Source organism: Aulonocara sp. 'chitande type north' Nkhata Bay, linkage group LG2, assembly GCF_057382095.1.
Source record: "Aulonocara sp. 'chitande type north' Nkhata Bay isolate Kocher_YH1m ecotype deep benthic linkage group LG2, A_spYH_male_GT1.1, whole genome shotgun sequence".
NCBI lineage: Eukaryota > Metazoa > Chordata > Actinopteri > Cichliformes > Cichlidae > Aulonocara > Aulonocara sp. 'chitande type north' Nkhata Bay.
The window spans coordinates 1,410,334-1,437,488 of NC_141345.1; the positions used below are offsets into that span (position 1 = coordinate 1,410,334).

General features: G+C 41.6%; 4 protein-coding genes across 9 annotated transcripts in view; 2 read left to right on the forward strand and 2 right to left on the reverse strand.

Annotated features, from left to right (window-relative positions):
• med12 (mediator complex subunit 12) overlaps window positions 1–15,246 on the forward strand; it is a 34,460-nt gene extending 19,214 nt beyond the window's left edge. The window contains exons 24-43 of one of the 6 annotated variants that reach the window (XM_086300953.1): window positions 278–388; window positions 472–585; window positions 719–855; window positions 1,346–1,525; window positions 2,031–2,102; window positions 2,217–2,380; window positions 2,521–2,682; window positions 2,884–3,085; window positions 5,071–5,180; window positions 5,454–5,589; window positions 6,348–6,497; window positions 6,758–7,120; window positions 7,227–7,368; window positions 7,490–7,704; window positions 7,883–7,957; window positions 8,144–8,364; window positions 8,500–8,665; window positions 9,174–9,401; window positions 14,677–14,758; window positions 14,851–15,246. In XM_086300953.1, coding sequence (XP_086157079.1) covers window positions 278–388; window positions 472–585; window positions 719–855; window positions 1,346–1,525; window positions 2,031–2,102; window positions 2,217–2,380; window positions 2,521–2,682; window positions 2,884–3,085; window positions 5,071–5,180; window positions 5,454–5,589; window positions 6,348–6,497; window positions 6,758–7,120; window positions 7,227–7,368; window positions 7,490–7,704; window positions 7,883–7,957; window positions 8,144–8,364; window positions 8,500–8,665; window positions 9,174–9,401; window positions 14,677–14,758; window positions 14,851–14,888 — 3,068 coding nt within the window. In that variant the 3' untranslated portion in view covers window positions 14,889–15,246. The remainder of the gene's footprint in view (window positions 1–277; window positions 389–471; window positions 586–718; window positions 856–1,345; window positions 1,526–2,030; window positions 2,103–2,216; window positions 2,381–2,520; window positions 2,683–2,883; window positions 3,086–5,070; window positions 5,181–5,453; window positions 5,590–6,347; window positions 6,498–6,757; window positions 7,121–7,226; window positions 7,369–7,489; window positions 7,705–7,882; window positions 7,958–8,143; window positions 8,365–8,499; window positions 8,666–9,173; window positions 9,402–14,676; window positions 14,759–14,850) is intronic. The other 5 variants (XM_086300979.1, XM_086300963.1, XM_086300972.1 and 2 more) reach the window with 5 other exon arrangements.
• Window positions 15,247–15,612: 366 nt separating this feature from the next.
• On the reverse strand, window positions 15,613–18,926 carry mars2 (methionyl-tRNA synthetase 2, mitochondrial). The gene is made up of 3 exons (XM_086301011.1): window positions 18,460–18,926; window positions 17,779–18,113; window positions 15,613–17,436 (listed from the first exon to the last, which is right to left on the reverse strand). Exons 1-3 carry the CDS (start codon window positions 18,734–18,736, stop codon window positions 16,258–16,260), a joined length of 1,791 nt encoding a protein of 596 aa, XP_086157137.1. The 5' UTR covers window positions 18,737–18,926; the 3' UTR covers window positions 15,613–16,257.
• Window positions 18,927–21,572: 2,646 nt separating this feature from the next.
• LOC147337169 (magnesium transporter NIPA2) lies at window positions 21,573–25,422 on the forward strand. Its single transcript, XM_086301026.1, has 6 exons — window positions 21,573–21,726; window positions 21,924–22,056; window positions 23,282–23,338; window positions 23,638–23,728; window positions 23,983–24,143; window positions 24,265–25,422. Exons 2-6 carry the CDS (start codon window positions 21,924–21,926, stop codon window positions 24,897–24,899), a joined length of 1,077 nt encoding a protein of 358 aa, XP_086157152.1. The 5' UTR covers window positions 21,573–21,726; the 3' UTR covers window positions 24,900–25,422.
• timm8a (translocase of inner mitochondrial membrane 8 homolog A (yeast)) lies at window positions 25,084–26,953 on the reverse strand. The gene is made up of 2 exons (XM_086301039.1): window positions 26,723–26,953; window positions 25,084–26,107 (listed from the first exon to the last, which is right to left on the reverse strand). Exons 1-2 carry the CDS (start codon window positions 26,831–26,833, stop codon window positions 25,946–25,948), a joined length of 273 nt encoding a protein of 90 aa, XP_086157165.1. The 5' UTR covers window positions 26,834–26,953; the 3' UTR covers window positions 25,084–25,945.
• Between the last annotated feature and the right edge of the window lie 202 nt (window positions 26,954–27,155).

A 27,155-nucleotide genomic window follows, 5' to 3' on the forward strand; every position in this document is an offset into this window, starting at 1 on the left:
ATGTTATAACACTACTACATGTGCCAAATGCCAACAGCTCTCACTTGTAGTAAATGCTTTGTTCTCACTCCCTGTTTCACGACAACAGCTCTATGAAAATTCATCTTTATCTTGCCTGATGAGGAGCCTATCTAGGACAGGGTTTAAATTTAGATGTGTGACTTTGATGTAGTGGATTGTGTAGCCCATCCAAAAAGAAAAAAGGAGTGAACCTTCCTGATGCGATGTGAAGGAACTCGGTGTTAATCAGAGCATATGTTTTGATCCGTGACTTCAGCCTGCAGTGAGCAAGACTCTGAACCAGGAGCCAGACTGACCTGCAGAATTCTGCTGCATCTTTTCAAGACACCACAACGCAACCCTGTCCCCCAAGATGGCGTGAAGTCAGGTAGTGAGCGCATCTACAAACGTTTTACCATTTTTCTCAGCTTGAAACAAAGCCTGTCTTAAACTGGTGTTATAACTTTGCAGACAAGGCTTCAGTTGGTATCCGGTCATCTTGCGATCGCCACCTTCTTGCCGCCTCCCAGAACAGCATAGTGGTTGGAGCTGTATTTGCTGTTCTCAAAGCTGTGTTTATGTTGGGTATGACTATTTATATTCCTCTTATATAATTTAGAGCTTAGAGTGCACCATGTAAAAACTGGTATCAAACACAGGCATAATCAGTTTTGCCAAATGTTTACTGATTGGTTTTGCCGGCTCCTTCTTGTTGCAGGTGATGCTGAGTTGAGAGGCTCAGGGTTGTCTCACACCGCCGGCCTCGACGACATATCCGAAGGACGCAATGTCTCGATCGAGACGGCCAGCTTGGATGTATATGCGAAGTATGTTTTGAAGACCATCTGCCAGCAGGTGAGAACATGAGTTAAGATGGTGTGAATATAGTCCACAGTAAAATGGCTAAAAAAAAGATTGCTTTTTACTTTGAGAACTTTGGTCTTTGGTGCATTGTTTTTGTCAGAAAGCTTTTGTGAGACAGCAAATAGTAACTGATTATTCTTATTTTGTACTTCACGTAGCCAGAGGTGCATAAAAAGCATGAATGAGATCATATTCTGCACCAGATGTCACTTAGATATGAAGGCTGGAGGAAGAGCTGGCAGCTCTTCAGATCTTAGAGGAATGTACTTGCTCTGAGACCTCATGAAATTTCCAAAATATTTTTTAGTCAGCAGCTCTGTTTCATAAGAATTGACCCATTGCCCTGTTCTCATTACCACTCACTTAGCTTTAGTCATGCTTGTTTTGGATGACAGAGTTTATCTTGATACTTGAACCTGAACCTGGGGGTCGCTGAAGTTGTTGACATTTCCCACTTTACGCCTTTTCCCTTGTTTTTCAGGAATGGGTTGGAGAACGCTGCCTGAAGTCTCTGTCTGAGGACAGCAGTGCCCTCCAAGACCCGGTGCTGGTGAACATTCAAGCCCAGCGACTGCTGCAGCTTATTTGCTATCCTCACCGCCAGCTGGACAGTGATGACGGTGACAACCCACAGAGGCAGCGTATCAAACGCATCCTCCAGGTAGAGAAAAAAAAAGTTCACATGATGCATGAAACTTTGTTTGCCGTTTAGAACGAGCGTGTTAACTGTAACAGCTTTAATGTGTCTAAAATCATTTGTTATCAAGTTGTTGCTTGAGTGTGATTGGTGGAGTGTTGCTGCCCTCTCCTGGCTAAGTGAGGCTTTTAGGACAGGAGTGTCAAACTCATTTCATTTAATGGGCCACCAGAAAAAATCGGATCAGTAAAGAAAAACATGCCCCTGTTTTAAAATACAGACACACAGTGAACTGTTTGTTTACATAATGAATTATGAACAGCCTTAGGTACGTAAAGTATCAAAGGCTGTTTTTAATATTCACATAATGTCCCTTTACATGTGGTTTAAAACAAAGCAGAAAATCTAACATGTTTAGGACATGGTTTAACACAGGACTAATGCCTCAACTATCCATAACCTGTTCATGACAGGTTGTTCGTTTCTACCACAAGAAGAGAATTTAACAGTAATCCTTTCCCTGATGCAGAATATGGACCAGTGGACGATGAGACAGTCATCTCTGGAGCTGCAGCTGATGATCAAACAGAGCACCAACAATGTAAGTGTTATCTGCTTGTTTTGGGGGGTTTTTAAAAAAAGAAAAGAAAACAACATAATCGTGGGATTTCTGTTATCAGACATATCAGATTATTTCTTATCTGTTTTCCTTTAGGAACTCTACTCTCTCTTGGAGAACATAGCCAAGGCCACTATAGAGGTGTTCCAGAAATCAGCTGAGATGAACTCCAGTAACCCCTCAGGGAACGGAGCAGCAGCCCAAGGAGGCTCTGCATCTAATAACAACAGTACCACAAGCAAAATGAAGCCTATTTTAAGGTGCGTCTCTCCTCGGGTCTTGTTAAAATTTGTTTGTTTTTTTTGTTGTGTCTGGACATTTATTTATAAGGAAAAAATCATAGCCATTGCATTTGGGTTTGAATACAGCGATGCTGACGTGTAATATTTCTTATCTGCAGCTCATCGGAGCGATCGGGTGTTTGGCTGGTGGCTCCGTTGATAGCCAAGCTGCCCACGTCAGTCCAGGGCCATGTGCTAAAGGCGGCAGGAGAGGAGCTGGAGAAAGGGCAGCACCTTGGCTCTTCTTCACGTAAGGAGAGGGACAGGCAGAAACAGAAAAGGTATGTGGCCAACTAACATTTCTTTGTCGTTAAACCAGTTAGATTTCTTTGATCTGGAATCTCAGAAAGAAATGTTTGGCAGGAAGGACATTTTTCATTTTGTAGCACTTACACATGTTATGAAATCTCCAAAAACTCAGTCTGCCCACTTCTGGACAATGATTCCTTTTTCATCAAGTGAAATTTGTTTTCCTTTCACAGTATGTCTCTGCTGAGCCAGCAGCCGTTCCTGTCTTTGGTCTTGACCTGCTTAAAAGGGCAGGATGAACAGAGGGAGGGTCTCCTCACCTCCCTTTACAGCCAAGTGCAGCAGATTGTCACCAACTGGAGAGAAGACCAGTACCAAGATGACTGCAAGGCAAAGCAAATGATGCATGAGGCACTGAAGCTACGACTGAATCTTGTAAGCGTTTTTAAAGAAGAGACAGCTGGTTTAAAAGAAAGAAAGAATTGCATGAATTAAATCAAATTACAAAGAAGGCAAAAAAAATCCACATTGTTTTATAATCTTTGTGGGGAGAAGTACCTAACATTCACACTAGGGCTGGGTATCGTCACTGATTTCTAGAATCGATTCGTTTCTGATGCACAAAGTCCCGAATCGATTTGATCTTCGATTCGATGCGATTTGAATCGTGGAAATTTTGCCTCAGACAGTCAGAAATATTACAATTCAGATCATGCATCAGTACATTTCCATATTTTTATATCTATAAAACGAACGCTGACACTTGCAAGACTTGATCAAAGGTGTATAAGCGTCACAGCAGATGCCTTTGTGTCAAAGTAGCTGAGGATAAAACAAAAACGTGGAGGTGATTCTCCTGGGATTTTATGAAAATATTCTGCAGTCGATCAAAAACGAAAGAAAACCATTAATCAACATATGAACATTACCTGATGCTGCTGAAGTGAAGCAGAGCAAAGTTACAGAGGTTTTATTACAGACACAGCTGAGCGTTTTGCAATTTTGCATAATTTTAAAAAGTTTACATTTGTTCAGTATTGAACGGCAGAAATGAGGCTTTCGTTTCAGAAGTAAAAGGGAAAAAAACAGCGTCCGACAGCGCTGTAAACAACGGTAGACTTGTGCGTAACAAGCACGCGAATAATGCAGAAAACAGGTTTTTAGACAGGAAACTGTTCTTGAAGTACAGAGAGAGAGAGAGAGCTGTGCAGGAAGTGTGATTTTTATCCTGGTGGAAGCAAAGCAGCAAAACTAAGAGTGAAATCACGACGATGTTTATGTGAAGCGTAGTTTGGATCTTCTTTTGCTGTATTTTGCTGTAAACAGTATTGTTTGGAGAGAGATAAAACCTTCAGCTTCATAATCACCGCAAAAAGGGCGTGAACACAAAGCGCGACCCGCCGAAACATCGGAATCAGCGAGCTGTCGGCTTTCAGCCCCGACCGTGTCCGTGCCGTCGGGTGAGAAAGTCACATCTCACTGATTCTGATGCGTCGGCGCTTTGTGTTTATGTCTTTGTGCAGAGTCCGTGTTCCTGCTCTCATTGACTGTTTTAGCTGTTTGGTGGTTGTAGAAATTTTGTGAGGTTTAGCCTGAGATTCTGGCATTTCGGCCAAAAAAATTTCTATTAAAAAAATCGATTCAGAATTTTAATGAATCGATATCACGTTATCCAAACTAGAATAAATCAAAAAGCAAAACCCACCCCTAATTCACACCCTTGCAAAGTCATTGAGAGCAACTAGCATTCGGTATCTGAAATCTTTGGCATGCAATCCACTGGAGCAGCCAGGGATCGAACCAACAACCTTTTGATTATTTACGTCTGTAGCCACAGCCACCCGTCCAATCATAGGATGCATCCTTCAGTTTATTATGAGGAAACAGAGATGTTGTGTATCAGTGCTACTTTGTATCTCTACATCATTTGCATTAAATTGGTGGACACTAGCACACAAGTTTCACATTTGAAACTATGATGTATTGTTTTAGAGAAGATGGTGCTGAACAAAAATGTGATTTTTGGCTTTACATTTGAGTGGGTGTAAAATGGATTTTGCTGATGTTTTTAGCAGAGCATAAATTTGTTTTTCAGCTCTGAAACATTTATATTTGAAGTTAAAGTAATTTAAAAAAAAATGTCCAAATTTTAAAAGAGTGAAATTTTGACCGGCTGCTATGTGCTGTGAGGGCACATAGTTGGTTGCAGGGTAAAATTTTGCATGGCTTCATTTAATATATGGATTATGAAGCAGTCATGTGGAAACAAATCAAATCTTAGTAGATTTGGTTTGTTGAAAGCTGGAATGACCCAGCGTTTATCGTGGAAAAAAGCTGAGACCAATAAAAGAAATGCAAGCAAGAACATCTTTCATGTGAGCACTATTTAAAATCACCTGTTTTTCTTCTTCTCCCATCAGGTCGGTGGCATGTTTGATACAGTGCAGCGCAGCACGCAACAGACCACGGAGTGGGCGGTACTACTCCTTGACATCATCAGCAGTGGCACAGTGGACATGCAGTCCAATAAGTAAGTGTTTGCTTCAAAGTAACTTCTATTGAAATATTGGCACATTATTTCTTGAATTGGACACCATGAGCTGGATTCTCCAGCTGCTAGCACTTGACCTGCATTTTTAACAGTTACAGTCGTATTTTGCTTTGCAAGAAACTGTGGAGTACCATCTAATGTCACTCGTGAATCTTTGAATAAACAGTCTAATAAACTATAGTTTGAAAATCTTGAGTGTTACTACTGGGCACTGACTTTATCTAACTGACTAACTCTGCTTCTGTCCAACAGCGAGCTCTTCACAACAGTGCTGGACATGTTGAGTGTGCTGATTAATGGCACACTGGCTGCTGACATGTCCAGCATCTCTCAGGGCAGCATGGAGGAAAACAAGAGAGCCTACATGAACCTGGTTAAGAAGCTCAGGGTAGGATGAGCACAGTTTCCTCACTTATGCAAGATTTTGTTACTGTGTATAATACTTTCCATGTGTGATGTTATGTAATGCTCAACTGTGGTCCTTATTATGAAGGATAAAAAAAGTCACTCTCTGAATAAGTATTGCATGAACTATATTAACCATGTCATTTAATTTTCCATTTAATTGTATTAACTCGTTAAACTGTTTTTAAATGCACGTATTTATTCCTTTTTAAACTTGTATTTACTGCTAAATGATCAGTAATATTAAGTTACTATTACATGATTATTAAATTACTTAATACAATTAGTAAATAAATACCAAAATAAATAAATTCAGTGTCAAAAGAAAAATGTTAATACATGATCTGCTTTAGAAGTTACTGCGTATGTAACAGCGACTTCCTGCTTTCCTTATAAGTAGTAAAGGTGTATTAAGTAGCGAACGCGCCAGATTAAAGGGTGAGCGCCGTCTATAAAAATAACCACTTGAGTTCAAGTTAAAAATGAGACTGACCACATTGTTCAGAGTGACAAAAGTGAAACAATTGCTTTTTCACCTTAAGTGCAAAAGGCTTGTTTACTTTGAAGACTAAAGGTCATGGTTAATTCTAGCTGTAACTATCTTGGTTATTGATCATTTTGCATGTGAAGGCAGCCAAAGTAATGGCTTTGCTCATGTAGACATTAAATGAGAAGAACTGCATTTTGCCCATGTAAAGTTAAGTTTTATTAACACTCACTCCATCTGTTTTGTGTCCACAGAAAGAACTTGGAGATCGGCAGTCAGAAAGTTTGGAAAAGGTTCGCCAGCTTCTGCCGCTGCCAAAGCAAACCCGCGATGTCATAACCTGTGAACCTCAGGGTTCGCTGATAGACACTAAGGGCAACAAGATAGCTGGCTTTGAGAAGGAGGTAAACACTTTCTTTTTATTTGTCAATATACATCCTGTACATTAGGCTTAAAAAATTAGATGTACACAGTTTTTATATTTTGAAAGAGGGGTAGAGAAGTATGTTGAAGACAACTAAAGATGCAAATACTGCAGCTTGTAAAGATAAATACAAGTTAAGGTCACAGGAAAACCAGATAAATCTGCAACGAACTGATGCTAACTTGATGATTTTGAATTTAGCAAGAGTTTAGTAAGTTTAATTTGTCTCTGATCTATCAGGGTCTTCAAGTATCTACTAAACAAAAGATTTCTCCGTGGGATGTTTTTGAGGGTCTGAAACACTCCGCCCCTCTCTCCTGGGGCTGGTTTGGTACAGTACGTGTGGACCGTAAGGTGACTAAATTTGAGGAGCAGCAGCGATTCCTCCTTTATCACACCCACCTGAAGCCCAAACCACGTAGCTATTACCTGGAGCCTCTTCCCCTACCCCCTGAAGAGGAGGAACCCCTGACACCTGTCTCACAGGAACCAGAGAAGATGATAGAGGTGGTGAAGACGGAGAAGAATGTAGCCACTGTGCCACCAGAGTCCAACAAAAAGTCCAAGTCCAAGAAAAAGAAAACTCCTTCTAACAAAACAGAGGTCTGTTATCCTGCCAATTGATGTTTTTGCTATTAAATATGAGAGATCATTATATTTGAAACATTGATTTCCAAACTTAAATAAATACTTTATCCTCTGTGACTAGGACTATAACCGAACACCAGGCCCTGCATATACAAGTATGGCACCAGAGTTGATGCAGAACCCCACATATCCCAGGACCATGCCCTATAATCCACAGAACGTGTACACACAGAGCCAGCCTCTACCTCCAGGTCAGATTACAGGTCAGATAGTAACTGCAGGATACTCTCATCATTATGACTTATGCTGCTGTAGCACCCAAGAGGAATTGCCACAGCTGGAACATCTGGGATTGAGACTTGTGTTTTATTTGTTTCTCCACAGGAGGTCCAGGTTTAGATGTTCCATACAGACAACCAAACCGCAGCCAAATTAGCAAAATGATGCCCGCTCGGCCTAGTTATCCAGGCATGATGCCAGGCATGCCGGGAAGCATGCCTGGCATCATGGGACCAGATAAACAGTACCAAATGACCTTTAAGCCCCATGCTACCATGCCACAAGGCCCGAATCTGCGACACCAACTACAGGTCAGACTGGTGAGTCTGTACCTCTGACATGTCAAGCAATACTTACTCCTTGAGAATAGTTGTGCCACCTTAGCACTATTTAGTAAACTTAAACAGACGTAGTTTGTGTTTAACTGCTGCTTAAATTCTGATCCTTGATTGTTTTTGTAGTAGAGAAAAATGAGTAATTCAATTTTTGTGTTTTCAGCATCAAAATCCAAATGCATTAGGGCAGATTAGACAAATGCCACCAAACCAACAATATACTTCAATGCAATCCCAGGTAAGTGGTGGGTTTTTTTTGTCACATTTAACACAAGGTTGTATCAAACATGATACCATAGACCACAGACCGTTTTTGAAATCTGTCCTATATTTTGCCTGTGGTCTTTCCTGGTTTTGTCTGCAGTTGTCTCCTCCTTGCTTGGCTTGAATTATCAACATTGTTTTTATTTGTGCTATACCACAGGGCTATACCACATACGGATCACACATGGGAATGCAGCAGCATCCATCTCAAAGTGGTAGTATAGTACCTCATTCCTATGGCAACCAAAATTTCCCAGGCGCACATCCTGGAGCCAACCCTGCTGTAGTGGAACCTCTAAGGCAACAGAGGTCAAGTGGGTATCTTCTCCAGCAGGCCCCACAGCCCACAGGCTACCCACAGAGTATGCAGAACACACAGAGGTCAGTATTATGTTGCAAGTAAATCTGCTAGTTTGATAATTATTAGCACTTAGAAGTCTTTGTGTCTTTTTGTCCTTGTTATGCTTGCTGTATTGTTGCATATGCTAATTTTTCTTATTGGCTTGTACATATCAGGTTTCCCCACCAGCAACTCCAGCAGAATCCTATCATGCCATCCCATCTCGGGCAAATGGGACAAGGTGTCCATCCAGGCTTGTCCAGGCCCAATCAGATATTAACAGAACAGCAGCAACAATTAGTGCAGCAGCAGCAGTACCTCAGACAACATGCAGCGATGAGGGTATGTCACTTATATGAAGTTAGTCACATCTTGGCCATGGCTTGGGTTTTCTTAAAACAGAAAAAAAGTTGCCTGATGCAGCCTTAAGAACTAAAAACAGGTTGATGGAAGGCTGTGCTTAAAAGGCATGGCCTGTAAAAGCAGAGAAAGTTCCTCTTCTAGCATAGATTAAAGTTCTAACAGCACATCACTACTGTGTTAGAAGTGTAGTGGTATTGAATAACGTTAACTTTACTTTTAAACACGTCACAGCTAAATGTTTCCTCCTATGCTGAATAAAAGTTGTTCCCAACAAAATTAGTCTTATCTCAGATTGATAGGATTGGTTCCCTAGCTTTGTCTTCTACCATATTAGGGGGGAAACACCATTTGGACATGTTAACTTGTTTAAATCTGCATCTTTTGAGATTAAATCCAGTATGCAAGAGGCCCTTGCTGTTCTTTCAGCTGTTGTGGTGCATTATTGAAATTTACAAGCTTTTTCTGTGTTATGTTTCCCCAACCAAAGCAGGCACAACAACATCAACATCAACAGCAGCAGCAGCAGCAGCAGCAGCAACAGCAGCAGCAACAGCAGCAGCAGCAGCAGGTCCAACCACAGCAGGTTCCTCCTCAACAGCAGGTTCCACAGCAGCAACAGCCACAGGTGACGGCTGTGCCTCCACCGGGCCAGGCACAGAACCAGGGCCTGAGCATGCAGCCGCTGCCACCGCAGCAACCCATGGTAGGAGTCCAGGTGATTTTAGTGGCTTTTAGTACTCCAGGCATTCGCAGGATTTATTCATTACGACTGGACAGGTGGCAGGTGCTGGGAAGTTTTCGTGGAAACGTCATCTGTATTTAAATATGTTTTGGATGTGGCGAGATAAACTAAAGGATTAAGACTTGTTGTTATGCTGCTAAATAATTATTTAAAGTCTGTGTTCAGTTATCACAAAAAATAATTCACAAGAGGGATAAAAAAGGTGCTGTTTGCATCAAAGAGTAGCTCCAATGTTGTTGGGTCTTTTTTCTCTTCCATTAATTCTGATGTTTTTCTTCCATTTTTTTTTTTTAGAAAGTGCAATAAGGAAATGGTCTTGCATAATAAAACAAAAACAATTACAGATAGGGACACGTCCACCCCCCATGAAATTTAAAGTTTTTGTAAACATTTTCCCAAGTACTTTTTCAACAGAGCAAGGCATTTCTAATGTACTATTTCTAAACATAATAGTTTAGTAATTTAGTTTAATATTTAGTAATAATAGTTTAGAAAGCTTAAATTAGTGATTTGAACACAATGACAGAAATTAATCCAGGAAAAATACAAGTCAATATAATTAACTGCCTGAAAAACGGACCTTTTTATTGAGCAATAGCACAAATGACTGACATGTAATGACATGTTTTAGCTTAGTAATGATCAAAACATGTAAAATCAAGTTAAAAACCAATCTACCAATTTACACTCAGTGTAACAACTTCTGCAAGGGTTGAAGAGAAGAAAAAAGGTGACGGTGAGACAGCGGAGGCTCGAAGCGAGGAGGAGGTTTAAACCGTGTCTGCCGTCTATCGTGATGGGAAATGTGCGATCGTTGGCAATTAAAATCGACGAGCTCTCAGCACTGGTACGGAGTCAGAGGGAATACCGAGAGTGTAGCCTGATGTGTTTCACCGAATCATGGATGCACCAGGTCATTCCCGATGAGAATGCTTCCGTGGAAGGCTTCCACACTGTTCGGGCGGACAGGGACAGCATCGCTAGCGGTAAGCGTAAAGGAGGTGGGCTTGCTGTTTTAGTTAACAACCGGTGGTGTAACCCTGCCAACATAACAATCAAAGAAAGGATTTGTTGCCCGGACACTGAACTGTGTGCTGTTGGACTCAGGCCGTATTATTTACCCAGGGAATTCTCTCACGTCATCTTGGTGGCTGTTTATGTTCCCCCCTCTGCTAACCCCACAGCTGCATGTGACACTATCCACTCTGCCATAGCTCGGCTACAGACTCAGCACCCGAGTGCCTTTATTGTGATCTCGGGTGACTTCAACCATGTATCACTGGACAATACACTACCAACATTCAAACAATATGTGGACTGTCCCACCAGGGGAGAGAAAACTTTAGACTTACTGTATGCTAACGTCAAGGATGCATACAGCTCCTCCTCCCTCCCCCCACTTGGTAGGTCAGATCATAACCTGATTCACCTCACCCCCCGCTATGTGCCAATTGTGAGGAGGGAACCTGTGACCACCAGGACTGTTAGGAGGTGGTCAGAGGAGGCAATAGCGGAACTACAGGGCTGTTTCGAGGTGACCGACTGGGAAACACTCTGTGAGCCTCACGCCGAGGACATCAATGGGCTTACTGAGTGTATCACAGACTACATAACTTTCTGCACCGACTCCATTGTTCCAGCTCAGACTGTTCATTGTTACCCAAATAACAAGCCGTGGGTGACTAAGGACATCAAAGCCCTCCTCAACAACAAGAAGAGGGCTTTCAGAGGGGGCAACAAAGAGGAGGTGAGGAAGGTCCAGGTGTTACTAAAGGACAAGATCAGAGAGGCTAAGGACAATTACAGGAGGAAGCTGGAGTGGAAACTCCAGCAGAACAGCATGAGAGAGGTGTGGAGGGGCATGAAGACCATCACTGGATTCAGGCCAACCAACAGCAGGGGAGCTGAGGGAGGTGAGAATAGAGCCGACGAGTTGAATCTGTTTTTCAATAGATTCGACACCACAGTGTCTGCTCCCACCCCCACAACCTCACCTGCAGTCAGCCTGGAATCCAGAGCCACACCACTGTGCCAGCCTCTCTCTTCACATGTTGCCTCCTGTGAGATTCCTGACACCCCTCCCCCACCCATCACCTTCACTCAATACCAGGTTGAGATGCAAATGAGGAGACTTCACTCAGGCAAGTCTGCTGGACCAGACGGAGTGAGTCCCCTCGTCCTCAAGACCTGTGCCCCCCAGCTGTGTGGAGTCTTTCATAAACTGTTTATGCTGAGTCTGAGTCTGCAGAGGGTCCCGGTGATGTGGAAGACATCATGCCTCGTCCCTGTACCAAAGACGCCTCGTCCCAGTGGCCCCCAGGATTACAGGCCCGTGGCACTGACCTCCCACATCATGAAGACCCTGGAAAGGCTCATCCTGGACCAGCTGCGACCCATAGTAAGACCACATCTGGATCCCCTTCAGTTCGCTTATCAGCCTCGTCTCGGAACTGAGGACGCCATCATCTACCTGCTCAATCGTGTCTACACCCATCTGGACCAGCCGGCGAGCACTGTGAGGGTCATGTTTTTTGACTTTTCCAGTGCTTTCAACACCATCAGGCCGACCCTCCTGGGTGATAAGTTAGCAGCGATGCAGGTGGATGCTTCTCTGGTGTCCTGGATTGTTGATTACCTGACAGGAAGACCACAATATGTACGTCTCCCACAGTGTGTGTCTGACAAGGTGATTAGCAACACAGGGGCACCACAGGGGACTGTCCTCTCCCCCTTCCTCTTCACCCTCTACACCACAGACTTCAGCCACTGCACAGAGACCTCCATCTTCAGAAGTTTCCTGATGACTCTGCGGTGGTTGGATGCATCAGCAGGGATGATGAGACAGAGTACCGGGCTGTGGTCGACTCCTTTGTCACGTGGTGTGAGCAGAATCATCTGCAGCTCAACGTGGCAAAGACCAAGGAACTGATCGTGGACTTCAGGAAGACCAGGAAACACTTGACCCCTGTTTCAATCCAGGGGGTCAGTGTTGACATTGTGGAGGACTATAAATACCTTGGAGTACACATTGACAATAAACTGGACTGGGCTACAAACACCACAGCACTTTACAGGAAGGGCCAGAGTCGTCTCTATTTTTTGAGGCGACTGAGGTCCTTCAACATCTGCCAGAAAATGCTGAGGATTTTCTATGAGTCTGTGGTGGCCAGTGCGATCCTCTATGCTGTTGCATGCTGGGGGAGCAGGCTGAGGGTCGCAGATGCCAACAGACTTAATAAACTGATCCGTAAGGCCAGCAATGTTGTGGGGATGGAGCTGGACTCCCTCAAGGTGGTGTCGGAGAGGCGGATGCTGTCCAAGATAAAGACAATGTTGGATAACACCTCCCACCCACTCCATGACATGCTGGTCAGTCACAGGAGCTCGTTCAGTGAGAGACTGAGATTACCCATGATGCACCACTGAACGACACAGGAAATCATTCCTGCCTGTGGCCATCTCCCTGTACAACGCATCCACTTAACACACTGTTTGCTGCTACAGCTACACATGTTTCTTTTCCAAATATTTATTTATAAGTGACTTATGTATGTATGTATGTATGTATGTATGTATATATATGTATGTATATATTGTACTATTCTTAGTTAGCGTATTGTCTGTCTTGTCTTAATGTTGGTTTAAAATGGAGCACTGTAACAAAAAATAATTTCCCCCAGGGATCAATAAAGTATTCTGATTCTGATTCTGATTTAGCCTCACTGAAGATAAATGCCAAGAATAAGAGTAATCATTTTAGACTTGAGAAAAAGACTTGTTGACACTCACAAATAGGCCTGTTCGATATAACATATATATTGGATGACGATATAAAAACATCTGTCCTTTCATTTTACGCTATCGTTTGTTTCGTGGTGTTGCAAAATAAACTGTTTACAACAATATTTTTTCATGGTTTTGATGGTCACTGTAGTGGCTGTATTCATTTCTCAAAGTTCTCTTTCTCTTATATTTAATAAAACCACACTACGGACGGACAAGCGACTGTTTTTATGTGTTGTCGTTAGCAACAACGACAGTAACACCATCACGTGTCCGCTTGTTTATGTTCCACATAAACCTTTCACAATAAAGCTCAAGATCCTGTTGAGACTTTTCAAAATAAACTGAATCACGTGAAAGAGCAGATTATTTACGGATGAGAAGTAAAAAAGAGCCGCCAGGTGCTAAAAAATAAACCTTAGACTCAAACGTTAGAACAGGCTTCTCCCCGCAGCACGCCGTGTAATAAATACTCACAAAGAAAACGGCGCCGTTACAACTTATGTCTAAAAATGTGTCGTTTCATGCATCGGTTAAAACTCCAGCTACACGACGCGCAGCTGGAAACACTTCACGCAAGTCGAGCTGCCCGAGATTCACAGAAATTACAGAAAATGTTACATTTTTGTGATTTACATCGTTATCGGACGATAGAATTCTTATATCGGGATATGAGATTTTGGTCATATTGCACAGCCCTACTCACAAAGCAGGAAATGGCTATACAAAGTTATCACTGCATTTCCAAGTGCCAAGAACTGGAGTGAAAAGTATCATCAGGAAATTCTAAGAGAGCCACACAGCACAGAAGGCGGCTGGCAGAGGTAGGAAGCGAAATGTTTCTGGAGAGAAAACCGATGAGAGATGTGTTTAAAGACCCCAGAACAACTGCCAAGACACTAGTGAATTTGTTAGCCAACTCGACAGTCACTAGGATCCTGCACTGAAAAACTCCACTTCTGCAGAAGAGACACTTTAAAGCCAGACTGAAGTGTGCTAAGGACAACCTGGAGAGGGACCATGCATACTGGAAGTGCATCCTTTGGTCAGATGAGATGAAACTAGAGCCAGCAGCAAAACCGGGTCTGGGTCATCACTTTGTCTTACAGGATGATAGCAATCCAAAACATACGTCATTCCTGGTGAAGAACTCACTACCGAAGACCAGCGTGAACATTATCGAGTGGCCGATCAGTTTGTGATCATTTACCAGCCCACTTGAGCATTCAGGCACCCCAAATATTCAGTTGCTGCTAAATGGCTGCTTTTTAAATAAATCAAGGTTAAAGGAGAGAGACTGGCCAGTTTTACTAAGGTTTCTGTGGACTATTGTCATCTTGCATTAACCCTGGGTTAGTAGGGCTGCTCTGACTTCCAAGTTGGAAATCCAGCTTGAGTTTATTTAAAATGAGTTAATTTGGATAAAGGTGCAAAAATAGTTTTAAGTACCCTCTCTCTCTTTTAGTTCCCACGACAGGGAATGCAGCAGACTCAGCAGCAACAGCAGACCGCAGCGCTGGTCAGACAGCTGCAACAGCAACTATCAAGTAAGTCAGAAACCTCTTCAGTGGCATCTTCTCACATTTCTAATGCGTGTTCATTGTTCCACATTTGTAAACCTTTCCCCTCTGTTTTCCAGGTACACAACCATCACAGGGCACCAACTCTTATTACTGATAATGTTTGTTCATAGTGGTGGGCAGAGTGGGGGCCCTGCTCTGTGGATTGGGGGAATACATGTGTCCTGTCCCATGAAGGTAGTTAGGAGGGATGACTTGAAGGCACAAAGGACCACCAAACAGATTAACGAAATCCAATATTGACCACAATCAGAGATGATCTTGTGTCACTTGTGTAATTATAGAATATCAATGGAGTGATCCTTATCTGAAGTAAACACGTAATGCTTAATGATGGAGCCTATGTAAAGAAAAAAATTACCACAAATTATAAGAATAATGCAATTTTTTTTTTCAATTTGTACAATTTTTCTCAGTTTCGTGTATTTCTCATTAAAAATCATGTCAGTTTTTAATGTCTGGTACTTGTGTTAGCTGCCTCTTTTAAAACCGGGTAGTGAAAGTTTTTATCTTTCGCTGCTCTTTTTCAAGCTCTGGGAGAAGGAAAATGACAACGAGTGCATAAAATGTATCAAACTGATGTAAATACCACCGTAAATGACTGTTTTGTAAAAGTGTTCCAATAATGAGTAAATAAAACGGTGTTCTTATTACAAGGACTGTGAAAGTGAACCAGCTAAATGGGACTGAGGCATCAGTTCATTATTCACGTCTGTGTGTTTAATATTGGGAGAGAGGGGGAAGGCATACTGGTAAAGTTGGTGTGTTTCCTCAGCTTGCGACCATAGTGATTAGTAAAAAGAGTGGAAGGACACTTTGACTAACAACTGTTCAGAGACTGGGCAGCTATGAAATATGTAGTATTTAATTATGTTTTTTTTCAGTACAACTAATCTTGGAGTTTTCAAAAAAAATTTCAACACAGAGAAATACAAACAGCAAGGTGTAAAGGCCCTGTATACACGTGTAACTATACAGGTGTTTTCATTTCAGCTTAACAGTGTTTAGAATAGAGTTTCAATCCAGACAGTATGACATCCAACAGTAGAATAAAAAGATGTTGAATCATGGCTCCATTCGGTTTAGAGTGATGATATTAAAACAAAGGCTTCAGCTGTTTTCAGACAGGAACTGTCGATTTTTGGAATCCGAATGAGACTGATGTCCTTTCTCACATGTAGCACTCAACAAGAAATGACTTCAGATATATTCTCACTACTGGAAATGTGCTGCAGTATAAAGTGTGCAGATAGCAGTGAATGCACTTAGCGCAATCAGATATAAACCCTTATCCTAACGAGGTTTTAGATGAAAGATGGCCTAATGTGCAGTGTGACTGAGCTAGATCTTTGTGTTCTCACACCCACCACTGAGGAAAAGGTTCATGGTTGCAATGCATGTGTGACAACTCTCACACTGTGAAACTTACTTTTGAGATTACATTAAAAAACAAACCCACACCATCCTCATTTCAAATTTGCAGACTTTTTTGTTTTCTTAGGTTTTTGTTTATCGGCATTATGAGGTTCCAAGCGACTGAAAAGCACTCCGCTGTCAGATCCTAGTGCTCTTCCTTCAAAAGGACAGTCCATTCCTTGGTACCTCGCCAGGAAGTTCAGACCTGCCCAGCTCCTCTCATGCGGTTGCACCCCAAGTCGTGACAGCAATTTGTTAGAAGTCTCTGGTACAATTGGCTGGAGAAGTGTGCCATATATCCTCAGACACTCAAGAGAGATATGAATGATGGTGTCTACCCAGCGCTGGTCTTCATTGTTTTTCCTATCCAGTTTCCAGGGTGTGTGGCGCTGGACAAACCCGTTAGTGAGCCTCACACAGGCACTGATGGCCTCCAGAGCTTTGTATATATGCATAGCCTCATAGTGCTTTTCCACCACAGCTGGGAGTTTCTGTATAGCATCCAACATGTGGTAGTCTTCATGCACAGCTCTGCCTCCGTGTGCTCTGGGGAAGGACTGAGGACAGAAAGAGGGGTAGACCTGAGCTGGGTTGAGAGCTGGTGCCGTGCAGCGGTTAAGCAAACCACCCAGAGAGTCTGCGAGCTCTGCGTTGAGCAGCTTGGCAACTTTGTCATCTGTGTAATCACAGTCCGAGTCAGGAACACCCTGACGCAGGAGAAAGTATCTCATACCATCAGCTGTAAACATTTGTGAGCGTTCAAGAGGATCGACCACATTTCCCAAACTTTTAGACATCTTCTTTCCTCCTACTGTCCAGTGGGAGTGCACATGAATCACCTGTGGCAGTGGCAGTCCAGCTCCTAGGAGAAAAGCTGGCCAGTAGATGGCGTGAAATTTTAGGATGTCCTTTCCTATAACATGGCGGGCCACATGCCACCATTGGTTGTGTTTATCTGGATATCCTGCTACTGTGAGGTAGTTCACCAGAGCATCTAGCCATACGTAGATAGTCTGTTCATCATCTCCGGGGACTGGGATCCCCCACTGAAGACGGCTTCTCTGACGGGACACCGAGAGGTCAGGAAGGTCTTCCTGCAACCACTTAAGTACGGCCTGGTGAAAACGCTCAGGCTGTACAGCCTGAGGATTTCCTCTGAGCCAGTCAAGCAGCTGAGATTGAAACGCAGACAAGCGAAACATATAGTTCTCCTCTTTCATCCACTCCACCTGCAAAACAGTGGCGAGATAATCTGTTTTTGAAACTTTGTTAATGAAGTTAAAATAGCTTCATATAAACACTGAAAAGGGGAAAACGGATAAAAATCTCCATTTCACAATTCGTTTGGGAAGCATTTTCAGTGTTTATTTGGCAGGGCAGTAGAGCACAGACAGGAACTACATGCAGTAAATAGTCTGTGGTAAAATCGAACCCATTGTTAGGCTCCACGTACTCAGCAAATGTCACACACTAAAGATTAGAGGCTCAAGTTAGCGTATTTTTCCTAGACTTCTTAAAGCTCCTCAAGAGACAAAAGGAAAAAGTTGTTTGCACAGTTTGATTGAAATTACCTTGTGTCCACTCTCCAGCGACACTTTGATCTCCTTCCCTAATGAGTCCAAAGCATCACCGACTTGAGAGGGCATAAGAAAGCTTTCATCTTGCGTGGAGTACCAGCCTTCGTAACTCCCCTTGTAGATGAGCCCTTTGTTCCACAGCACCGACCAGAAATGCTCCACAGCCTCACGGTGTCTCTGCTCGGTGGTTCTTATGTAGTCTGTGTACGATATGTTGCAGCTACTGAAGAGATGTCTGAACTGCTTGGACACACCCGTGCAGAAGGTCAGGGGATCTTTTCCTGCAGCTTCAGCAGCTTGTTGGATTTTCAAGCCATGTTCATCAGTGCCTGAATGTATGACAAACATAACAAGAGCATCATCAAAAGCCAAAAAGTCAACTGAGCAATAATAATGGTTAAAATTAAAATGCATTCCACTCACAATCATATAAAACAGAAAACGAACTAATTTACTTTTTCAACAGTTTCAAAATGTCAAAATTATAAGGTGATCACAGAAGAGTTTTATGTCAACATCTTAGTCTTTTCTTCTCTGTTATACCATTTTCTCGTTTGCCCTGATCTGTTCAGTGTAAGGCTTAAAATGGTGTATAACAAAGACCTTAATACCTATAGACACCCATTAATTAAAGTAACATGAAAAACGAACACTTAGCGTAAATGGAAGATTTACCTGTTGCAAACTTTGAGTTAAATCCCTGCAGTAGTTTGTACCTGTGTAAGCAGTCTGCTAAGACAGCTGAGTAAAGGTGTCCTAAATGAGGTGAAGCGTTGACATAGAAGATGGGAGTAGTTATATAGTAACTTCTGTCATCTTTGCATAGCTGAGTGCTCAAAGCAGCGCTGCTCCGATGTTCCCAGAGAGGTGGAACCGGTGATAAAAACTGCTTTTGATGGAGTCTGTAAACCGCTCTACATCCTCTGGTAGCAAACAGAAAGGGGAACCTCATAGTTGGATACCAAGCGACGTCCACATGAAGACCAAAACACGATACTGAATCCACGTAGTGTAGAGTGTTAGCGTAAAACCGGCAAATTCAGTTCAATGTAACCCTGGAATCCATGTGTTTCATTGCCTGTGAAGGTTGAGGCTTCTTCCGGTTTCTACGAATAACAATAATTTGTCCAATGAAAACGCTGTATGTTGCGCATTGACTATCAACCACCAATCAGATTACGAGGTGTATTTTCCCCCTATTTCTTTCTTATTTTTCCTTTTTTTCTCTTTAATTTAGTGTTACCGCTGATATTCTAACACATATTAAAAAAAGAAACTATACAAAAAGCAAAATATTTACGGTAAAAAAAAAAAACTACATCGATTTCAGTGGGACGTTTTTTTTAAACTTTGAATTTATTGACAAAAAACAGACTAGGAAGTTGACATGTGCACAGGCACATGGTTTCAGTGAGGTAAATACAAAGGATTTGGTTTTTTTTTAATCCACTCATCACAATTAAGTTGTTGAGTTGTTGCATATATTAATACAACAATGTGCTTAATAAAATGCACATTGTTGATGTGATTATTATTGGAGCACAGTTCAAACAAAACTGTGATTGTTCGAATCTTCTTCCAAACCTTGGCAAAGTAGTGACACATCTGAATAACTTGTTCCCCCCTTTCCTCACTCAAACCAGATCATGGGATACTTGAATTCCTCCAGAAACATGTCCCCACTCCAGAGTGAGCACTCCACCTGTTCTGGCTGAAGACCATGGCCTCAGACTTTGAAGTCACAAAACACATGCAGACTGGTTGGCAAACTCCCATGCACACTCAGTTATCCTCAACAGGATAAATAGATGGTCCAGCGCTCCACCAGCGCAAGAAAACAACATTGCTCTTCCCGAATCTGGGGTTCAACTAATGGACAAACTCTCCTTTCCAGTAACCCCGCTTCCTCTACAGAAGACGTGTCAGTAGGATTAAAGAGGTTCACAAAGTATTCCTTCTACTGCTTGTCTATGCCCTTAGTCGAAGTCAGCAGTGGTGGAGCACTGCTTTCCCCGCCTGATTTCCTGATGATTGGCCAAATTTTCTGGATTTGGTGGATTTACTGTATCCACTGATAGCTTCGTCGAAATACGAATTATTTTGTATTAGTGAGTCCAGTGAGCGGTGTCAAACAAATCATTTTTGCTGGCAAAAAGAAACTTCCAATTGTCAATCATTATTACTAACGAGAAGTTAGTATGCCTTGGCTTTGTCAAGTTAAAAGATATTTTAGAACGTTCAGCACCACTTCTGAAAAGATTTAAGTGGTCCTGTGTATATGTTTGACTCTGTATATATACTTTTGTCCCAGTGTGGATTAGAGAAAATCCAAAATAAATCCAAATTTTTATTGCTTTGTAAAGTCAGTGAACATGTGTTCCATACAATTTAATCTACCGTGGAAATTTTTCAAAGAAATCATCAAAAATTACCATCACATTCATGCCCATGACAAGTAAACTCCTGACCACAACTGTATATCTACTTAATAATACTGTAAATATTATTAAATATTGATATTGCCTGATGTTATCAACTGTCAGCATTATTTAAGTAATGTATAATATTTTTTTAAGTTTACATATTAAACTTACAAAAATATTTTCCAATTCTCCAGAACCAGAAAATGTAGATTATAAAATTGTAAAAGTTTAGATTTTAAAAAGGTGATGATGGTTGCCTTTACGTGGAATACTAATATACTAATACTAATAGCTAAGATTGATTCATTTAAGCAACTTTCTAAATCTACCTTGCTGAACTTTATAATAGTTACTATTACAAAGGTAGTAGATCCAACCCTTGTGAGCTAATAAAAAATGTGTTTATTTTTAATAAAAATTATATAGTAACAGTGTTAAAAACAGTGTAGGACAAGGCAACAGGGTCGAATAGCTATATTTGCTTAATTTGTAGATAATGTAATGTGGAATGTAATGTACTGTGGAAGTCAGGGATGAACGTAGTTAATAAAAGAATGAAAATGTGAAATTCATTTGTCTTCTTTTGATAATATGGGTAACAGGGACTTGTAATGGTTAGAGTGACATACTTTAGTCAGAAAAGCTTGGACAAATACAAAATATGTCAAAGGGACTGACCTTTGGTCTACCATTGGTGTTAGCACGGGACTTGATCATGTCACTTCTTCTTTATCATGCCACCTCATTGTTTTGTCTCTTCCTTTTTGAGGCTAAATAGGTTTCGGTAACAAGTCTGCACATATTTTGTGGGAACTTGCTGTGGATATATACGTTTTTTTTTAAACTATCCTGATGTTTAGAAAAGGTTTAAAAAAGGTTGAACAATTATAGATATGTTAACGAATTCAAAACAATCAAGTTAATGTAAAACTCATTTAAAATCCTATAGTGTATAAGACATGTCATTATCAGCAAGTAGGGACAAGAGAAAAATGCAATTTGTCTGTGTTTTAAATAATATTTTGGAACCACGTTTTAAACAACTAGGTACATTTTATCTTAGTAGAAGTGTGTTTTACACAACAAACATGTTGTCGTATTTCATACAGAAAATGTCCTGCAACTGTAGACTGACCCTTTACTGTTTTATCAGTATCATATTCTAACACCTTTCTCTGTTATTTCTTCTACGACTTTCTTTCCAGTACTTTGTTGATGTTATTAAGGAAAACAGCCATTATAACTAAATATCACGAAAATAATTTAATCTGTAATCCCGTATGAAAACATGGCGAGCAGCTGTTTGTTTGACCGGTAGCAGATAACCGTTTCCAAGACGATCACAAGGAAGTTGCTTGGTGACGACCAGCCAATCAGCTGCTTCTCCTCCCGCGGTCCGCAATGAATGTGACGAATAGCTTTAATGTGACGACGGAGGTAAAACATTTCACAAAATGTGACGTTAGCCGACCGGCTAAAGCTGAATTGCACTAAAACAAACTACAAGCAAATCAGAGCGGTACGTACTTTCATATTGCTCCGCTTTTACGGTCGTTTTAATGGGTAGTTTCAGTTCGTCGCGGTACGGTCAGCCTGTCATGTGACTTCTTTAAACATGAGCTTTCCGGCGCTCGATGCCTGGAAAGTTTCGTGTTTGAAGTAGGTCGACCATTTTTACACCCGGAACATGTTTAACTGCATTATCCGCTGTTTCAGATGGAGGTGACGCGGTTGGACTTCTACATTGGCCTCTCACTAGCTGTGAGCTCCAGTGTTTTTATCGGCTCAAGTTTCATCTTGAAGAAGAAAGGCCTGCTCCGATTGGCCAGCAAGGGGTCCATGCGAGCAGGTGATACAACAAAACTCAACTGTAGCGAAGTTTATGCGAGCGCGCGAAGAGATTTTTAGAACACGTAGTTGTATCAACAATAACTACAACACGATAAAGTAACCCTTAAAGCTGAATTGTTATTGCAATTGTCATGATGGAAATGATCCAGCTTTCATTATCAACAGTAAGATGGAGGGAGCTTAGTTGTCATGCAGCTGTGTTGCATTCACATACTTTGAGACTCTTACTCGCTTAACTATCACGTAAGACTAAAAATTTAATCATTGCATCGAAGTCTGACATTTTAGAGGGAAAATGACAGAATATTGGACTTTTCTGTGACAATAAACAAGTCAGCTCATCTAAAAAGCACAACTATGAGAAAACGTGGCATATTAATTTGAGAAAAAAATGTAAGAGATTTCCTTGTGACTTCTCCTATGTGATTCTGACACCTAGGTATGCAGAAACCACTGCACTGTAGCACCAAAGCTGCTAGTCACAGTATGCCAGTGGTATTTAACCCTGTTTTACAAGAGTTTACTAAAAGACACACCCATCTGGTACAGTAAAGATTTATCCCTTATTACAAATGAAATTAGATTTATTTATGTATGTTTTTTAAACAAAGAATGGATTTACTTTTTAGGGATTTACTAGTTAACCAGGAGTTAATATGTATAATAAAGCTTCAAGACATAAAGAAGCATTAAATGCTTACATTTAAGAAGCAGTAAATATGTAATATTTTGCTTTTGACAAAATGACTCAAAATGACTCATGGACTATAGTTCTTCCATAAATACATAGGCATTTCTATTAATGTCTTATTACTGTATTATTATTATTATATAAACAGCAGTTTAGCTTTTTGATATGGAATTGATTTAAACTACTTTATAAAACCTCGGGCTTTGTAACTGAGAACTTTATATCATAATCCGTAAGGTCCTTGAGATGTTGGCTGTTTTGAACTGCATAAATAAAATCGAGATAAGTTGTGGAAAACTACAGCTATATGTTGTAGTGCAAAAGAAGACAGGTGTACCTGAATAATAAAAATATACTACAGCGGGTATCGGAAGGGCTGTGCACATTCAAGCTACCGCAGTACATTGTGTAACTTATGATTAGTAACATTAACCTGGTTGTTCATAAATGTACCAACAATGATGGTTTTGAGGGCGAAATCTGCAGCTGTTATTGTGAAATCTACTGCAGTTTCTCTTTGTGCAACTAACAGGTCAAGGGGGCCATGCTTACCTGAAAGAATGGCTGTGGTGGGCAGGATTAATTTCAAGTAAGTGAATCTTTGGCAGATTTAATCCTGCCCTGTAAACGGGCAACAAGGTCAGGATTCTTCCTAGAAACACTGTCTTCTTTGTTTTCTTAAAACAAAACAAGGCATTTGTGGGTTGTTTTTTTTTTTTTTGCTGGTGACGTGGCAGTAAGCACTGCACCCACACCAAATATTCCAAGTACACATTCCTTCAAAGAGCACATTTGCACATGTGGGTTTGGAAGAAAATATTTAACCTAAGCAGCTGCACCAGATATGAATATATCTGCATGCTAATGACGATCTTTGCTGTGTTGCAGTGGGAGCTGGAGAGGCTGCCAACTTTGCCGCATATGCATTTGCACCAGCCACACTTGTGACTCCACTAGGAGCATTGAGTGTACTTGTCAGGTAAACGTTTTAAAGGTTTAATGTATTATGTTGTATACTAGTATTATTAATGAAGGATGCATGTTGGAAATGCATCTGAGATTGAAAATGATCCCCAATAAATACAGTATATTTACTATGGTTTGAAATATCTATATATTTGCTAAAAGCTGTTGCTTTCACTTTTTTCCACTATGAAAGAAATACCCTTCTAAATATGGAACAGTACCATTTGTGCCAATGCTGCCTCTGCTGTGTATGTTTTTCATCTCCAGTGCCGTGCTGTCCTCTTACTTTCTGAACGAGAGGTTGAATGTGCATGGGAAGATTGGTTGTTTGCTTTGCGTCTTGGGCTCCACAGTCATGGTTATCCATGCACCGCAGGAAGAAGAGGTGGCTTCCCTCAGTGCCATGTCTGAGAAGCTCCTGGATCCAGGTATGACCAGACCTGCTTTGCTGTGATCTGATTAACAACACTGTGGAAGCTGAATCCCTGAAAGGAGCTGGATGTTTGATTTTTTTCAGGTTACTAACTCATTCTTGAATGCTCCCGTTAGGTTTCATTGTGTTTGCTGTGTGCGTTGTGGGAAGCAGTCTGATTCTTATCTGTGCTGTGGCTCCGCGTTTTGGACAGAAGAATGTGCTGGTCTACATCCTGATCTGCTCTGTGATTGGCTCGCTCTCTGTGTCTTGTGTCAAGGGCCTGGGCATTGGCATTAAGGAGCTGTTTGCCGGGACAGCGGTGCTGAAGGAACCTTTGTTCTGGGCCTTAATCATCTGCCTGGTAATCTGTGTCAGCCTTCAAATCAACTACCTGAACAAAGCCCTTGACATTTTTAACACATCACTAGTGACTCCCATTTATTACGTCTTCTTCACCACGTCTGTCATGGCCTGCTCGGCCATCCTCTTCAAGGAATGGTTAAGAATGAACATAGATGGAATAGTGGGAACAATCAGTGGGTTCTTGACCATCATTTTGGGAATTTTTCTCCTCCATGCCTTTAAAGACATTACATTTACCTGGGATTCCCTCCCACTTTATCTGAGGAAAGGTCCTCAGGGCTTTCCATGGGGCCAACAGCCATACTTGGCTCTTCCCAGCTATGACTTGCAAGCACAAGACGAGATGAATCTTCCCAGAGAAGGAGCCACAAATGGAGGGTGGGGTATACACCAGAGAGCACCTTAAAGAGGGCCAGTATTGTTATTATCACTACAAAGTCATTCTAAAACTTTAATGCATATCACAGCTTTACAATCTATCTTACAAAAAAGCGAGGAGGATGGGAGAGGAGGCTTTAAAATGAGAGTAATGCTATCAGTACACTGGATTTTATTTAAAATTAGTTGTCCACATCATACTGGTGTGTACATTTGGTTTTTTTTTTTACAACATATTGAGTTAAAAAGTAGCCTTCACAAGCCAGATTGTGCCTTCTGTTACTGAAAACTATAACCAAAGTTTTGCACCTTTAGCTTTCATCATGCTTAAAAATGTGTGAGCTTATTTAAATGCAGTCAGTGTTAAAGTCTTAATTTGCTCTGAGTCGATGATGTCAGTTACTGAATTACCTCAGTATTACACACAAACCACACCAAAGAATGCTGTCTACTTGTATAAATGTCTACCTAATGTGTGCAAGCTGTAACAAATTGCTGCGTTAACTGTGTTTTGGATGTTTGATAATGCCGATTAAAACACATTTACAACATCATGTCACTGCACTCTTCCAAAAGATGGACAATATTGTTTGGTTTTTCTTTTTGTTAAATTTATTTATTGCATATGTTCAGCCTCGGCTGCTGATCATGCCTCTTCTGTCAAGACATCTTTAGTTCCTTTCATTACACCAGCATGTAGTTAAGTCCTCTTGCTGCAAGTAAAACCCCCAGCAGGCCAGCTTAGTGTGTTTTTGCACATTTTGTGAGTTTTCACATTCAGACTCAGTTTTAAAGCTTGAGCTCTGTGACTTGACAAAAACAGAGTTTAGGTTTGTGGCTTTGTTTGTTTTTTTCTCAACACTCAGATGCCAGCAGAAGACAAATAAAAAAAACTACAGGAGTCCATGCTCGATGTTACTTTCAGGCACTTGTATGAAAAGGTAACACTTTAGATTCCTTTTCCCCCCATTGGCTGGACAGTTCTTCAAGGTACTGTACAGACAGCAGGGTCAGAGGTACGGTCCCTCTCAGAGCAGTGCCCGTGTGCCTCGTTAGCGCTCTGAGAGACAGTTTTTAGTCTGACATGGTCTCTGAGAACGACCCCCGGCTCCTCTGAGTCTGTTCCAGTCTGTTTAAGATGAACTGGCTGGTGTCGATGAATCGCTCCACGCAGTTAACAAAGCACGCTTCCGTCCTCGAGTCCAGCTTCGGCCCGGGTTTATCCATACACTTCTCCTGGAAACAGAGACACGATTAAAAGGAAATGTAACGGCAAGATTGGATACAGCGCCAGAGTTGCTGTTACAAAGTACCAACTTTACGTCAGCGCGTGATGTGCCCCAGCTGTGACCTCAGCACGCAGTGCGGCACTCCACGATTCGGACGTGTTGCTCAGACACTCGAAGTCGAAGCCAAAAGTGTTTTTAAACCAGTTATTCAGGAAATTCTCAGGCGGTCCTTCGTGACCTCACACGTCTGCCTTTTGCCCGCTTTGACATGAACATTAAAATACTACATGTCCGTCCACCTCGCTTCACTCCGATACTCCTTATCTAAAGCGCCAGCTATACCAAGCCGGGGTATAGTGAATAGTATAGTGTCTCTAACACTTTATTACTGAATCCCTGCTTTGACATAGCGGTAAGGGTCGCCTAAGAAAAGCGGTGCGACCCGGTGTTTGTAAACGGCTAAAATCAATTTTTAATATAGTTTTCTGTCCACGGCCAGTAAAAACGGAAGCCTAAAATTGTGTATAATATAAGACACACCAGCCATCAGTCAAAAAAACCAGATATATTTATACACATAGCAAATGGCAGAGCTGAGCTGGTAGCGTAACGCTCATCTTACCCAGCAGACCTCCGTCATTTGATGCACCAGCTGCTGAAATCGTTGTTTCTGAGACTCGATTTCGATGAACTGCTGAAGCTGAGGGTCAGCTGTCGCTCCCTGGCTGTCCATACTTGCTTATAAAGAGGTCGTACTAGTAATATTTTGCAAACTGTAAATGCTTAATGGCTTTATTGCTGACCTTCACGTGTGTGTGCACGACGGGAAACGGGAAGTAGTTCAGCCAATCACAGAGCACGTTTGTGTGACAAGCATCGTCATCCTGTACACGTAGACTTTCGTAACAACTGCGGTCAAGTGAGCCCTCACTTACAAAGTCACATTCAGGATGCAATGGTCTCTGTTCCATCAGCCATATTTTATTGGGCCAATTTTGTAACAGATATTGAATGGAAAAAAGTTTGGACTTTACCACAAAGGTTTTTCTTGACAA